Consider the following 15512-nt stretch of genomic DNA (forward strand, 5'->3'; position numbering starts at 1 on the left):
AAAAACAGTTTGATTATATACGCTTTAATAAGGCACATAATTATCTTTGGATCCATGCCTTTCACATTTGGAAACCTCATACGACAATGGCCTCTACTGATTTCTTCATTTAGAAGAGCAGGAATGAGGAGATATTAAACATTCTGTTAAAGGCAATTCTATAGCTGTCCCTTATTTTGTAACTTTATATATAAAGTGCGCTTGTTTAATAATGCATAAAAACATTCATTACATCAACCATTACACATGCATTTAGTACAATTCACCCAAATACTTTTAATTGCTACATTCACTTATGTAATCAAGTATTGTACCTCGATCTATAAACATAAAATGTTTAAACGTATTTATGAATGAAACCAATGAAACCACCATACCCCCCCTTCATTATGAAGTCCTGTTATACATTGTGAACAGACATTAACAGGGTTTGGATCCAAGCTGAAGCAAGATGTATCAATCATGCGTTGATGCATAGAATTCGGCAGAAAACCTTTTATTTTTCAATTTTCTGAACATTACTCCTGATTAGCTTTTCACAGCAGAAATTTCTGTATGTTGCTCTGATTAGAACGTGTTAATTCCAGTAATATCAAGTCAGTAAAAAAGGAAAGACTTTTGAATGTATCTTTTCCTTTAAATGAGAGAAGTTATAAAAAGCAGCTTTGACAGTTTTGTTCACACTTGCTGTCCAAGCATGTTTCTCAGTTACTCAGTATTAAGCACCTCACTGTGAGGTTACAGGGTAAAAACAACATCTGTTGCTTTAGGTTTTACAATCCAATCACCTAATGCTGAATTTAAATGAATGAATTTAAATTTAAATGTTGGTGTTCTCGTAGCCTATAGAAAGAGATTATGTCTCTTTCAGGATCACTTATATCAAACAGCCTGCATATGAGATCTTCTCTTCAGCACTTAGTTACAAGGTACACTTTAATGTGTAATAATGTAATATGATTCTCGGAGGAAGTGTGCTTTGCACTTAGAAACTTAGTGGTTACAGTTTGCCTAATAATAAAAATAATACAACAGGACGCAAACTGGTTTAACATGCTCCTCCTTCCATTACCACTATAATACGCGGCACCTAGAAGCAATAGTGGCTGCTTCGAAATTTATGGATGATTGAAATGAGACTGGATGTGTCCAAGACGTTCGGGTGCAAACACATCACCTGGTCCACCGCGGCCTGAGGGAAGAGGGCGCACAGCTGTTTCCTCACAGTCCTCTTCTGCTCACTCAGCAGCGGCTCAGAGGCCTGGCCGCCCACCAGCAGCCCGAACTGACCCCCCCCCCAGCTGAAGCTCGGGAGAGCAGAGCACTTGGGTGGCACGCCGGGGTAGTGGTACTGCTCCAGCTCTTGTTCCTGGTAAGGAGTGGGGTCGCCGTGAGGCAGTACGACCTCGCAAGGCTTGGGTCCACGTGGGATTTCGGTCCTGGCACCTCGACCGGGGCTAACATAGAAGCTGGGGCTCTGAGCGGAGCCACCTGACGCCTGCGAGGGGCCGGGCGCCCTGCTCTGCGGCGCGTTTCCGTGCCAGAAGCAGCAGCTGGGGCGCGAGCTGCCGAGGCCGGCCCTGCAGGCGCGAGCGCAGTTCATGCTGTGGTTGTGGCTGTGGGAAGGTAAGGGCCTGCCCGGGCTGCTGCTCCGAGGGGGAGGGCTCCCGCTCCAGCACGGCCTCCCCTGAACGTACATGTTCGAGATCCTGGCCTCCAGAGAATCGAGCCCTCCGGCGCTCGCGGGGCGCGGGAAAGTTGGGGGATCCCATGGGGAGGAGGGGCTGTGCCTGGGACTGGAGCTTTCTAACTGGCGGCTGGGTGACAGCCTACTGCGAGCACTGTCCTGCCTCGAGGCCACCGCGGGCTGAAGGCCATCGCACACGGCCGTCTGGGGACTCTGTTCGTAAAACGCTGGTGGGTTTGGGGCAACGGGCAGAGCCCCCCGACTCGAGGACGTCGCCGCGTTGTTCGGAAGCTGCCTTGCGTCCGGGAAAGCTTTGGGAGACGTGGATCTAGTCTTTGCACGAAGTTCGTCTGCGACTGACAAGTGAGACTGGTTCGACCTCTCTGGGTGATAGAACTTACACTTGATCCCGTACGTGCACTTCTTTCCTGAAAGACAGATACACAGGCGGTTCAGGTCGGAGCAACAATGCGGAAAAGCAGAAAAGCTTAGCCAGAGTTTCTTGTGAAGGTTCAGGAGGGACGACAACAGCCAAGTTCAGTCAGACTCTGCTGTCAGTAATTCATAATCACTCCTGACGTCATTTCCTCACCTAAAACAGCAGGCATACTCGACCCTCTTCTCTTGACCTTTCTCTTCCTGCCTCCTCCCCCTCTGCAGCTGCCCCTGGGTCAGCCCTCACACTGCAGGGAGTCCCAGCCTCCTCGTCCTCTGGCCAGGAGGTCAGCCCTCGGCCAAGCGGGTTAAGCTGAATTGTATTGACTGAACGTATTGTGTCGTGTACGGCCGACATTGCAGGTTGTGCGAGCCGGCTTACCAGCGCGGTGACGTTCCCTGTGAAGAGCAGGGTCCGCAGCTGCTGGGTTGAGGGGAGATTTCCCTTTAGCTCAACTGGCTGGGCCCCTGTTGAGTGACGCCGGAGGCCTGGGTTCGAGTCCCCAGTGGTGGGGGGCCAACCTGAGGCGGCAGCGGCGAGGACGCATACCCATGTGAACCCGGAGCGCTACAATACTTCTCGAGTATTGTTAATCCAAGTGAAAAGTAAATCTTAAGGATGTTGAGTCAGGAGTAATGTTTTTTTTTTAGCCATAGACTAAACATCTGTAAACAAGAGGTCGTGTTAACGTATGTTCGTTCCAGACACCCTCTGTCCAACTCCGGATTGATGTAACTTCAGTGAACGAGGGAAGGAGGAGAAACGCCGCCCGCAGAGATTCTTACCGTAGGGGCAGTGCTGCCATCTGTGCTCAGGCACTTGAGGTGTTTTTCTAAGGAAGTTTTCGATTGTTGGTCCGTTTCTTCCCAGGGGATCATCTGGTGGCATAAACCTGCAGCAGACGGACATCGTGCAGAGATGTGAGCACTCAGCTTAGCTCGCCTTCTTCCATCTTTCATTTTCATTTTGAATCTCTGTGTGCCAGCGACTGCTTGAAATGGTTCTAAATAGTCGCAAGAGCCTCTGAGGGCCTTTCCTGGGCTTGGCCCTGCTTATCCCATATATTCCCGAATCGTAACATAACCTCGGAATAATCAGAATATGTCAGGGGGGGGGTCTAAGTCCTCATGGCAGCACGCAGGGATGTTGAAACTCTGGATGGTATCCATGCGTCTGTTTTTATGTGCCATATTTAAAATTAAGCTACTACTTTAATTTTGGACAGTGGGAGGAAACTGGAAACCCCCATGAACATGGGAAGAACGTACAAACTCAACACAGGAATTGAACCCAGGGCTGCGAGGTAGAAGTGCTCACCACTGCACCACCGCGCCGCCGAGTTCGTGTGACCACGTATTGTGTTTCTGAGCATTGTCTCAGTCCTTAATTTGGGACGTGAGTGTTGTAGGGCACGCAAGTCCTCCCAGGAAAGCTTGATTAGGTTTTTTAATGGACTGTACCTCCCTGCCGTAGCATAGACATTTGAAGACGTAGTAGAAAGACGCCTAGATATGATCCACAGAACAAACCCACGACCCGCACAGACGGCGTTTCCCACAAACCTACGTGTCGTTTGCGAAGGTGTACATGAGGAGCCGCTCCTCTATGAACTTCTTCCAGTGCGGTTTCTCCAGCTGCAGGTCCCGGTAGTTGTCGTTGGACACGATGATCCCGTCAGACTTGTAGGCCAGCTTGACGATGAAGCGGTCGTCGTAGCACACCACTCTCTTCCCGTTGACGCAGCGGGAGGGGGTGTACACCAGGATTTTCCTCCTCTCCAGCTCGTGGAGGACGTGCTGGTCTGAAAGCACACATGGCACAGGCTTCACATACAGCCACACTCACCGCTAGCTTGTCTGCCGTCCGGACGGTGGAAGATTTGACACACACACAGAGACGAGAGCATTTGACTGCTTAATGCATTGAGATGGTTTGCCTTTTGAGTTAGAAGCTCGTGAATTATTTTGTCAGTATTACTGAATGTTTTGTACATAACATGTCTCATGAGGTACGTATATTTGCTCTGAAGACAATTCTTCCCCTTGGTAGTTAAACTTTTTTAAGCTTTTGGCACTCCCTACATTTTCTTCAGAACGGGTGTTTCCTCCTCTGAACCTGGAGAGCCTCCTTCACATTATCAAATCAATTCAAAGTTGATTTATCAAACGCACAACAGTTCAACGTGCGGCAGTAATTGCTGGCAATGAAATGTCTTTTCTGTGAGCTCACCGGGGGGGAGATAAAAATAAAAATCACAAAGTTAAAAGTTACATAATAGTGCAATAACAATTGAATAAAATAAAATACAACTCAATATAAATAGAACTACTATGTGTCCAGGGTGTCTGCAATACATTAGGTCCAAATAGTGCAGCATGCCAAATACAATGAAAACTGTATGTCCATGTAACCTGACCATTTAACAATGGCCCTTAGGGTTGTTGCTGAAGGTGACTACAGCATGGCTGTTTAGCAGTCTTATTGCCTGGAGGTAGAAGCTGTTCCGTAGTCTGTTGGACTTTGACTGAATGCGTGGATACCGTTTACCAGACGGTAGGAGGGAAAACAGTTTGTGACTGGGATGACTGGGAATGGACCTGGCCTTCTTCAGACATCTAGTGGAGTAGATATCCTGGATGTTTGGTAGCTCACAGCCGGTAATGAGCTGCGCTGACTTCACCACCCTCTGCAGTACTTTGCGATCCCGGGCGGAGCAGTTCCCATACCAGGCAGTGATGCAGCCAGTCAGGATGCTCTCAATGGTGCACCTGTAGAAGTTGGCCTGGATATGTGATGGCATGCCAAACCTCTTTAGCCTACCGAGAAAGAAAAGGCGCTGCCGTGCTGGTCTGACCACGGTGTTGGTGTGGTGGGTCCAGGTTAAGTCCTCTGAGATGTTAACTCCCAGGAACTTAAAACTGCTGACCCTCTCCACTGCAGTCCCATTGATGTGGATAGGTGTGTGATCTCCTCCCTAGTGTTTTGTATAATCCATAATCATCTCCTTAATCTTACTGATGTTCAGAGAGAGGTTGTTCTTCTGGCACCATGCTGCCAGGGTTTCAACCTCCTCCCTGTACGCAGGCTCTTCATCATCTGTGATCAGGCCAATGACAGTTGTATCATCCGCAAACTTAATGATGGAGTTTGAGTTATGCCTGGCGACACAATCATGTGTAAATAAGCAGTAGAGGACAGGGCTAAGCACACAGCCTTGGGGGGCTCCAGTGTTTAGTGTCAGTAGAGGATATGTTGGTGCCCACCCTCACCACCTGTGGACGTTCTGTCAAGAAGTCCAGGATCCAATTACAGAGGGAGGTGTTCAGTTCCAGGTCCTGGAGCTTGATGACAAGCTTTGAGGGCACTATGGTATTGAATGCTGAGCTGTAATCAACAAAAGGCCGTGGCGACAGCATCCTCTGTTGAGTCTTCCAGGTCACCTGTTTCTAAAGTGCTGGAACGCCTGCAGGGTGCTGATGAATGAACTAACCATTCTGTTTATTTACGGGTCGCTGAGGGCTGACCAGTACATCTTGGTCCCACCTTTTCTCTAGCTACTGAATTTAACAAACCAACGACGTCATTCATCACAAATTCCAGCTCATGAGAAAGGGGTGATGTAAGGGTGACCTACAAAACCTGCTGAATCGGGGCTCTCCAGGAGCAGAGCTGGGCCTGCTTGAAATGCTGTACTTCTGTTCATATCATTCATCTTGTAGCCCTGTGCTTAATGAAATGAGAAAAAAGGCAGTCTCAAACAAAGCAGTACAGTCCGCGTCTACTTCTAACTCATTTATGGCATACAGTAGTTCTCACTTTTGAAGCTTCACAAAAAAAAAAAGAAACTGCAAACCACATCATGCAGCCTGCCTGACACACGAGCTGCCACGTTTCCTTTAGCTCTTGGAAGTTTTTAGATTTGAAACGTAGGCTTTGAAGCAGTGAAAAGACAGAGCCGTCGCCCCAGACATCTGTGGACTCTACTTACGTGTAATGGGAGCTTCCGGCTTGGGCTGCTCCTTCCTCCACAAGGGCACAAACACCGTGATGTCATGATGGCCCCTGTCCCAGAACCACTGCACAGCCAGCTGGATCCCGCGACAGGAGAACACTTGCTTGTCGCCATGGCTGCAACAACACCAGCAGGTCAGAGCTCCTACTGTGGACAGTCGGTTTACAGGTGCGACTGTGATGCGTTTAAGGGCACCTTCATGCAGAAAGAATGCTGCATCTCCTCCAACGCTTAAGTTACAGTTTTGAGACAGTAAACCACTGACTTAATTCACACAGCATTTCACAAGAGGCACTGAGCCAGTCTGCTACTGGGAAAGCAAGTGCAGAGGCCCAGCCTGCTGTACGAACACACACCATGAGCACTGCACGTTCTGTACTTCCTGGCCGGCTAAAGTTCCTGCTTCTCCTTTGACACTAGAACCACACGTTTACACCAGCTTCTTTTCAAGATATCTCACACACGAGTTCTGGAGCTCATTTGCCTACAGCTGGTAACCCGAGGAAGGTAATTTCCCTTCTTCTCACTGAGCCCTGAACAGGAAGTCTCATGTTATTTTGCATGTAGCAAAAAAGAATAATTGCTTCACTGTTTTATTTTTTTTGTGACACAAAGGAAAATTAAAATAATGGCAGCAAAGGATTAGTGGCGAATTTAACAGGACGTTACATTATAAGGCCTCTGTGTCTAAAATTCTTTAAAAACATACAGCACGTTTAATACCCCACCATGTGCAAAACGGACAAGACATCTGTTGCATTGCATCATATAAACTTAATATGTTACATCCATACCATTTATATGCTATTTTGATGCTTATTATAGTAATTAGTGTATCTAATATCATCCTGTTTTAATGCTTGTCAAAATGTGAGGCAATACATTATCGCTCATTATGAACAAAAATGGTAGAAATCAGATGAATACTTAGTACACAACTAGTAAGGAGGCTAAAATATATAATTTAAGATGAATAATTAGTACACAACTAGTAAGGAGGCTAAAATATATAATTTAAGATGAATAGTTAGTACACAACTAGTATGGAGGATAAAATATATCATTTAAGCTTCAAATGGCAGTTGAAATATTCAAACCAACGGCGTTAATCAACACTAGTGACCACTTAGGCTCTGGCTTATGCTGTCCATGATGCATTGTGCAGTGTTGTTCAGAATACGTCTGAAACAGAACAACTATTTAAATAAATCGACCACGTTACTGTAAGACCTGTGCTGATCAAAAACGTCACTCTCTCGGTTTCAATGACATCAGCTATTTGAATGTTCCATCGCGCCCCTTTTGGTCTTCCAGCTTGCAGAAGTTATTTTGATCTGCACCACTTTGTGCTTCTCGGCAGTTCAGATGTTTTTCGACCACATGATTGAGATCTACTCTCACAAGCCCTCTTGTACAAAACAATCATGAATTTCTTCTAAAAGGTGGCAATTATCTGAAGCCGGGAGCATGCGGGTTTCGCTTTTGCATGAACATTTTGTGTCAGGTTTGGCATTTGAAAGTCCTTCTTACTTGTCTTGTCGAGAACTGTGCCGTCCTCCGTTTTCATAGACAGAGCAAGGTTTAAGAATTCAGCACTAAAACAGACTGCCACTGCCTCTTTCCCCATAACTTCTTCATGATCAGATAATTACAGCATCTAAATATGTTCCCTTCAGACGTGTTTTCTGTCAATTTTTACACGGAAATCAACTTTCAAGCTTCAGACCAACACAGTGTTAACCGACCCAGTGTTAACGCTGGTGACAGCTGAAGATACTTCATGTCACTCTGCTCATGTGCTATATTACTGTTCCCACATGCAGACATACTCTCAAACTATCAAATGCTTCAGTGTAAATCTGCAACAGTCACAGTTCCGTTTCTGCATGGAGCATTTCCAGGCACAATTATTCACATGGTGGAGGGCGACATTTAGAACGAGCGAAACTTTAGATCTTTGCCTTTTAAAGCTGTTCAGCTAAATGAATCTGAATGAATCTAGAGAATCGAATGAAACAACAGTCAGATGGCACCTCCACCACTCCACGTGGTTTCGTCTTAGTACTGCACTTATCGACTTGGCATCTGAGGCTCATTTGAGGCGGTCAGAGCTGTAAGGCTTGTGCCCTGCGGTGGGGACACTCTGTGGCTGGAGCCCTTGACTTTGCGGCAGCAGCTCTTACAAAAAACACGGGGATCTTCTCCACTCTGAGCCCCTAGCCTTAAAAAATCGCAGCCGTGCCTGTGTGCTCACCTAACCTGGGGAGCTGAACCAGGTAGAACACTCTGAAGTAGCTGACGTACAAGGAGGCACATACCCACTGTCACCCTGGTGGATACCACTCTGGGAAACAGAAGTGTGAAATCTGAACAAATCAGAGCTATTATATGAAAACAGGTCACCAGGAAGCAAGGCTGCATTCATATGTTTTGTTTTTGTTGAAAAAACAGGCTACTTTCCTGTGCCAGGCTGTAGCTGACATACTGTAAGACTTCAGATTTTACTTTATTTTATTTTATTTGCATTTAAGAAAATCCGCAGCTTTGACTTTCTTGCGCTTCAGCGAGCATGCACCCCCGGCACCCAGACCTCCGCTTGTGCTTTTCTATTGCGCTGTAAAAGACACCTCGGCCCAAGCGGCAGGCAGATCGGGAACAAAACTCTACACTGCTGCTTCTAAAATACCCTTAATGATCCAGTATCCACAAAGGACTATTGTAGAGCCCCTGAGTGCGTTTCAAGCAGTTGATCACGCGAACACAGAAAGCTGTTGTATCTGTCCTACTCCAGTCTTCTTCCCTGTCAAGCACACCACCTGAAGAGGTCTCTGTGTTTGACTCCCTGCGTCCAGACCTCCGGGGTATAGTGGGAAAGTTTTAGCATAAACAAATTCAGTTACACAACACAAAAAAAACCTACGTTCGAGATGTAAACCAGCAGATCCTGTGTGGCAACCTCTGCCAGGCAGGGCTGCTCTAGTCTGCCAGAGCAGCCCCCGGGGGGCCTGGCCCGTGACAGAGACTCACCTCATGGCTACGTTGCTGCCATCGATGACTACTGGTCTCAGGCCGCTGCCGGGCTCTGGGAGCTCCTCCTCCGCCAGCTCTGCGGGGCTGCAGCCCCGGGGTACGAGCTGCGGGCTGGGGCTCCTGGGCGGCGCACCGGCTGGCTGGGCGCTGCTGCCGGTCTTCAGCAGCTCCTCCAAGATGTCATTCGTCAGGGCGTCCCAGTGCAGGCTCTCCAGAACCCGCACGATGTCCCTGCGGGAGTACCCCAGCTTGAGGAAGCGCTCGATGGTCCTCTGGTGTCTGTCCATGCTCTCTTGGTCTCGGGGCTCCTCTCTGGTGTCTGCCGCCGGGGAACCCTCCCTCCTGCCCTTTTTATTGCATCTGGTTTCAGAGTTTCCACAGCAACAGGCCCAGCTCTGGAAAAACTGACAACCGACGGGCGAGCAGGCAGCGAAGCATTCTCTGACACACGCTGTAAACACAGGAAGTCGAAGATCAAGTCAGAGGGGTTTTTAGCCACTTTAATTGTGGTTTGCAGCTTTGATAGAATCTTCTTGCTCTGCAGCTGCAGCATCACTCTCACGTCATGTCTCTGAAAAGCCCCTAAGAGTGATCTCCTCAGCAGCAGGTCACGAGGGGAAAAGAGGCATCACTTTAAAAGGATTCAAATCACCTTCAAACTTTCTCTAGCTTAACCTGTGACACAATAACAGGATGCGGGCCATTATTTCAGAATGATAAAAGGTCATGTAAATTTGAAGCTGGAGAATATTTTTTTTCCAGTTTCCCAAGTAACAAGCCCATTCAGGTTTTTAAAAGCCCAACAGGATTGAAAGCCTGTAGCTACGCTGGCCTGACCTCAGCAGCTAGAATTGGGGACCCCTGTTTTTACTGCACTTCGAGAGATGTTGTTTTTACAGTGTGACTTCTTCTCCTGCTCAGAATGGCTACTGGACAGGCTCGGGGAAAGGATGATATTTTTCCCAGAAAGATGTATATAAGCACCCCCTGACATAATTTACATTCAGAAACATTCTGCAATATTTAGAAATGCCAACAAAAATCTTTTAACATGAATTTATATATATATAGCATGTGTGTGACATGCTCTTCCCAAAAGGAGGTGTTTTTGGGTCATTGTCCTTGATTAAAAAAAGTTAAAAAGAACAAATTTTTAACTTTAACTGTTTTTTCATTGTTCAAACTATTGATATGTGACAACTTAAATTTCTACACTAAAGAACTGTGACAACTGTGGAGTCTGGATATACAATAATTATTCTTATTAACACATCTGGCTAATATGTCTGTCCAGTATTAGAGAGATCACTTTATTGGCCTTATCTAATTTCTTGTATTAGGAATTTGTCTTTTCGCATACCCCAACTTGGGGTCAGAGCGCAGGGTCAGTTGTTCATACGGCGCCCCTGGAGCAGTTGGGGTGAAAGGCCTTGCTCAGGGGACCAACGGAATAGGATTCCTCTGTTGGCTGCAGGATACGAACCGGCAACCTTCCAGCCACAGGCCCAGATCCTAATAAATTACATTTGTACCCTTTTATACATCAAGGCATTTTACAGGAGCAAGCCGGGTGAAAGTCCTCAGCCTTCTGGTTATCTAGTCATGACCTAACATCTGGCCCATTTGGTAGTTAGTAGCAAATTGATCAGACATGTCATCCATCCAGTTCCTGAAAGAGCGCAGGGCATCAGCTTCGACTTTATATACTGTATAGCCTGTTTTATAATATGTGTAAAGACGTTCTTCCATGTGCCCTTTCTGTTCCCCTGCGTTAAACTGTCTATGCTGAAGAAGTCCACTGGATTGTCTTTGTCAGGGCCCTTGAGGATGTTCAGGTCTCCTCCTGTTTCAGGTCTCCTCGTGGCGCTCTCTGTTCAAGACCAAAGCCCAGTTCAAGGACATTTCTTTAAGCCTGGGAATGTACTGGGCTTCTTCTCTGGACTGTTTCCAAAGCAGCAATTTCTTTCATTGTAAAGTGACGATCAAACTCGACACAGTACTCTAAACGCTTGAGATTTTAACAACACCCTTCGATCTCTACACCTTTCAGTGCAAATCCAAATATTTTGCCATTTGTTTTTTGCTTCCCCACATTGTCTAGAGGTTCGAATGTATCAGCATAAACACCGACATCTTTTTTTAAGTGTAGCCCTTTCTAAAGCATTGTTTCCCATTTTTGAATCTATAGTTCGTGTTTGTAGTACCTGCATGCGACACCCTGTACTTGTCTATATCCTGTTATCATCGTCTGCCAGGTACATGAATGATGTCTTCTTTTTATGCTCAGTATATATTTCATATCCATAGCAATATATGGAATTTGAAGAAAGAAGTACAGGAAATGCAATAAAAATTTGATCATTCATACAGTGACTTGCAAAACTTTTCAGGCCTTGTCTTTGGTCTCTTATTTTGTAAAATTACAAAATCGTGCGCACACATTTTTTTAAACTTGAAGTTTTATTCAAGCCTAAATGTTCAAACTTATAGAGTTCTAGGGGTAAGATACTGTATGTCACAGTAAAAGTCAGCAAAAAACTTAAGGAAAACAAGAAAGAATGTTCATTGCACAAGTATTCAGACCCATGAACTCCTTAGCTGGTAGAATCACCCTTAACAAAAATGAAACATTACACAAGTCTTCTTGGGTAAGTCTTGTCTCTCCACCTACCTACCTAATCTTTCCACAGATTGCCAAAAGGATTCAACTCAGGGCTTTGACTGGGCCACTCATGGACAGTCACTTTCTTATCCTTAAGCCACTACAGTGTAGCTCTGACCTTGTGCTTCGGATCATTATCCCGCTGCAAACACGAGTTTTAAGTTTTGAGCCAACTGAAACAGATTTTCCTCCACTACTTGCCTGTACTGTTCTCTGTCCCTTGTCCCTTCAGTCCCAGCAAGGTTTCCAGTACCCGTTGAGGAGACGCATCTCCCTGCCACCACCTCGCTGGACTGGAAGGGACAGCGTTGACGAGGAGAACATGTGGAACGACTTTCCTTGCGACAAGAAAACGTTCCAGTCTGGTCTCACAGTTGGTCCACAACACCTTTTTCCACATCTGTGCGGAATCACTCAGGTGCTTTGTTGTGAACTCCTTGCTACCATGGAAATGGGTTTTCACTGCCTGCCATACGTGCCAGCTTTGAGGACCGGGGTACTGCTGATGGATGCACACTTACTCCTGTCTCTGCCGTTGAACTCTGTAGCTCTTCCAGAGTCGTTGGCCTCGCTGTGGCCCCCCTCACCCGTCCCCTCCTCGCCTGGCTGCTCGGTGTGGAGGGACAGCCTCGTCTAGGCAGTGTCTGGATGGTACGACACACCATCTCTTTCTTGATGATCGAGTAGACTGTGCTCACAGAGTTAGCGATACCCTGCTCTTGATCTGCGTTTCGATGACTTTATCCCTGGCCTGCTTTGAAAGCTCCTTAGTCTGTGTGCTTGAGTCCTTGTTTGAAATTCACTACATAACCCAAGGAATCTCACAGAAACAGGTGGTTTTAATCAGAAATCAGCTATTCATTATTATTGCACACAGGCAGGGACCACCCAACTAATCATGAGGCTTGTTTAGGTATTTTTGTGCATCCAAATTAATATAGGTTTGCCACAGCAAAGGGTCTGGAAGACCTGTGCTATCATGACTTCTTTTGTTTTTCCTTTGAACATGTGGCAGTGTATATAACAAATATGAATAGCTACATCAATGTGTCATGACAGCACGATTTGAAACAACCAAATGTTAAAAATATACAAAGGCCTGAGTACTTCTGCAAGGCACTGTATTTAAAAACACTTATAGCAGCAAGACATAAGCACAAAGTGGTCTCAGGGTAGGACTTAATTTCAGTAAGAGGCATGATGGAACCATGCAGTAACTCTGGAATGTTTTTGAAACCTTCCAGTTTCTCAAACAACTGTGTCCGTGACAGGCCGACTGTTCTAATTTTAAATATCTTCCAAGTTGGATGAATCTTTCATCATTTCAAAATATGATTCTCTTTCAAAGCAACAGAGCCTGTTTACCATATTGAGTTATGTAGCTGCTTCAAGTAATTGAAGCAGCTGAGTGCTGCATTCTACACATTACTTGTCTTACCACCAAATAAAGTAGAAGCCAGTAGTCTGTGGGCATTCAAAAGTATGTTTAACACACACAGCCCCTGTGGAATGAGAAAAAATGCAAGAGTTCCATATAGAACACACTACTAAAATAATGCAACCTTTTTTAAAGACGTAAAGCACATACGATATTGATGCTGTGACTAACAAAACTCTATATACAGTATTTTAAACTAAAACAAAACCATGCAGACATTTTACAGCACAAACATGGAACAAAACCAGTTTTGCATAGCTCTTCTCCTTTTCGTTAGCCTGATAAACACTGCGCGCTCATCAAATTGTTTTAAGTATGTAATCGAATTGAAAATCCTTCACAATTTTGCACCACATCCTGTGTCTGTAACCAAGGCTTTTGGTTAAGGTAATTTTTTTAAATCCCTCTTTGTCTGAAAGATCTTTCTACTTCTGCATTATTATCAGGCTCCTGTTAACGGAGGAGGAATATCTCCCCCAGCAGATGAAAATACACAGCGAGTACTCCCACACCTGACGTCGTCACAGACTATCACTGGCACTACTGATTTGTGCTGATAGGTTCAGAACTACTTCAAAAAGTTGCAGACAAATGTTTCACGACTCATAAGCTTGAGCAAAAAAATAACGAGAGAGGGACTGAAAGCACACAGTCTCTCAAAAACAGCTTCAATTCCCTTCATTCTGAGTTCACACCAAGAATGAAATACATTAGAACAGAAATGTAGGTGAATTTGATTCTTCTTCTTGGCAAAAGAGTTTACTAAATGAATGTATTTTTACTTACAGTGTAGAAAATCCTGGAAGCGCAACTTGCTCAGCTGGGTGCCTTGTCCTCTTTGTTTGCTGTGAACACTTCAGCTCTTTTTTCACCTAGTCACATAAGGAAGTCAGCACAGTATTTATTCAGGCCATGGAATTGAGGAAGCAAGCAGTGCATATTGTAGTTAATTTCACTTCCTTAAATCCCTGCTATTACTAGTCTGCCTGGCCTCCTGTGACACTCTGGGCAGCACTGACTTCCTGGACTGTTACACACGAGCAGCTGGGAGGTGCTGAGTGATAAGGTAAAAGTGATGAGCCCATCTGAAGAGCTAGGGATCACAAAATATTTTCTTCATGCTGGCGGAAGTTCCACACCATAAACATTCAGCTACAGGCTCAAACATATTCTGAATCAACCAAAATGCTTGTGGCAATATTTGGATTAGTCAGAAAAAAAACCCACTAACTACATCTCCTGGAATCATCATAGATTCATTAATTGATCTTAATCACAAAATGTAAAACATACAGGCTGCAACTCTGTAGTTTCTAGTGGTCTTTTCTTTCTTTTTTTTAAAAAAAGATCCTTTCTCAAGTATCTTCACGTCTCACGTTGCATTACTGCTTCAAATAGAAACCTTGTCACCTTGCAACACGGCCCATGAGCAGAGTTGAAGTACAACAGGTTGCCTCTGGCCTGCTTTACAAGCACAGGCATTCAGAAACCTTACCTGCATCAGGTGGGGTTTCCTGGAATCCACCAGGCTTACAGTTCACACAGCAACACATTTCACACCTAAAGCTGCAAGAAAGGGCCGTGTGTGTCCTGCAGAGCACAGTCATTCACCTGGTTCCGGGGCAAGCTGGATATTCCGAGATGATGTCACCCCCTTTTCCAGTCAGGTCAGGTACAAGTCTCTTGTCATACAGTGTGTACGACGAAGCGCTTACTTGGGTGTTGCCTCACACGCAGTGACACAACGATGTCAAAGAAAAATGACCTCACAATTCCTGGAGACCGGAACAGGGTGGCAGCTATAGATTTAAGCAGCATTCAGATATACAATTGAAGTGGTGGCAGTATTTTGAGGTCTGTACAAAAACGGAGGGGTGTCAGTGTAGCGGAGCTCGTCTGGGCACGGTGACGTCATCGCCCTCCCTGCGCGTAGCAGGGACCTCCGCCGCCTGGGCTGGGGGAGGTCTCCTTTAGCTCGCTCGGCTGGCTCCCTGTTAAGTTATGCCGGAGACCCGGGTTCGCGCCCAGGTGCTGCAGGGTGGAGCAGCGAGGGCACACATCAGCAAGGGAGGATTTAAGAGGTGGAGTTTAGGAATCTTGTGGCTATGGGAAAGAAGCTTTATTTGAACTGAGAGGTCCCGGCTTTTTTGCTCCTGAATCTTCTGTCAGAAAGAAGAGCATTCCCAGGGCGATGATGGACTTTTCTCTATTCTTCCTTCTGGCATGTTCTGGATGAAGCATTTAAGG

The 15512-nt window shown here is 45.8% G+C and overlaps 1 protein-coding gene across 1 annotated transcript; it reads right to left on the bottom strand.

Moving 5' to 3' along the window:
• Positions 1 to 8: 8 nt before the first annotated feature.
• LOC148675476 (endoribonuclease ZC3H12A-like) lies at positions 9 to 14275 on the bottom strand. The gene is made up of 6 exons (XM_088626836.1): positions 14052 to 14275; positions 9163 to 9616; positions 6112 to 6251; positions 3690 to 3924; positions 2909 to 3015; positions 9 to 2115 (listed from the first exon to the last, which is right to left on the bottom strand). The coding sequence occupies exons 2-6, from the start codon at positions 9450 to 9452 to the stop codon at positions 1091 to 1093; spliced, it is 1797 nt and encodes a 598-aa protein (XP_088482962.1). The 5' UTR covers positions 9453 to 9616; positions 14052 to 14275; the 3' UTR covers positions 9 to 1090.
• Positions 14276 to 15512: the final 1237 nt, after the last annotated feature.

The sequence above is a fragment of the Lepisosteus platostomus genome, chromosome 3, assembly GCF_059453375.1.
Source record: "Lepisosteus platostomus isolate fLepPlt1 chromosome 3, fLepPlt1.hap1, whole genome shotgun sequence".
Lineage (NCBI taxonomy): Eukaryota > Metazoa > Chordata > Actinopteri > Semionotiformes > Lepisosteidae > Lepisosteus > Lepisosteus platostomus.

Coding starts and splice junctions, on each gene's coding strand:
- LOC148675476 (XM_088626836.1), bottom strand. CDS start 9,452: ATGGACAGACACCAGAGGACCATCGAGCGCTTCCTCAAGCTGGGGTAC. Junction 6,252..9,162: donor GGCAGCAACGTAGCCATGAG/GTGAGTCTCTGT, acceptor GTGTTGTTGCAG/CCATGGCGACAAGCAAGTGT. Junction 3,925..6,111: donor GCCGGAAGCTCCCATTACAC/GTAAGTAGAGTC, acceptor GTGTGCTTTCAG/ACCAGCACGTCCTCCACGAG.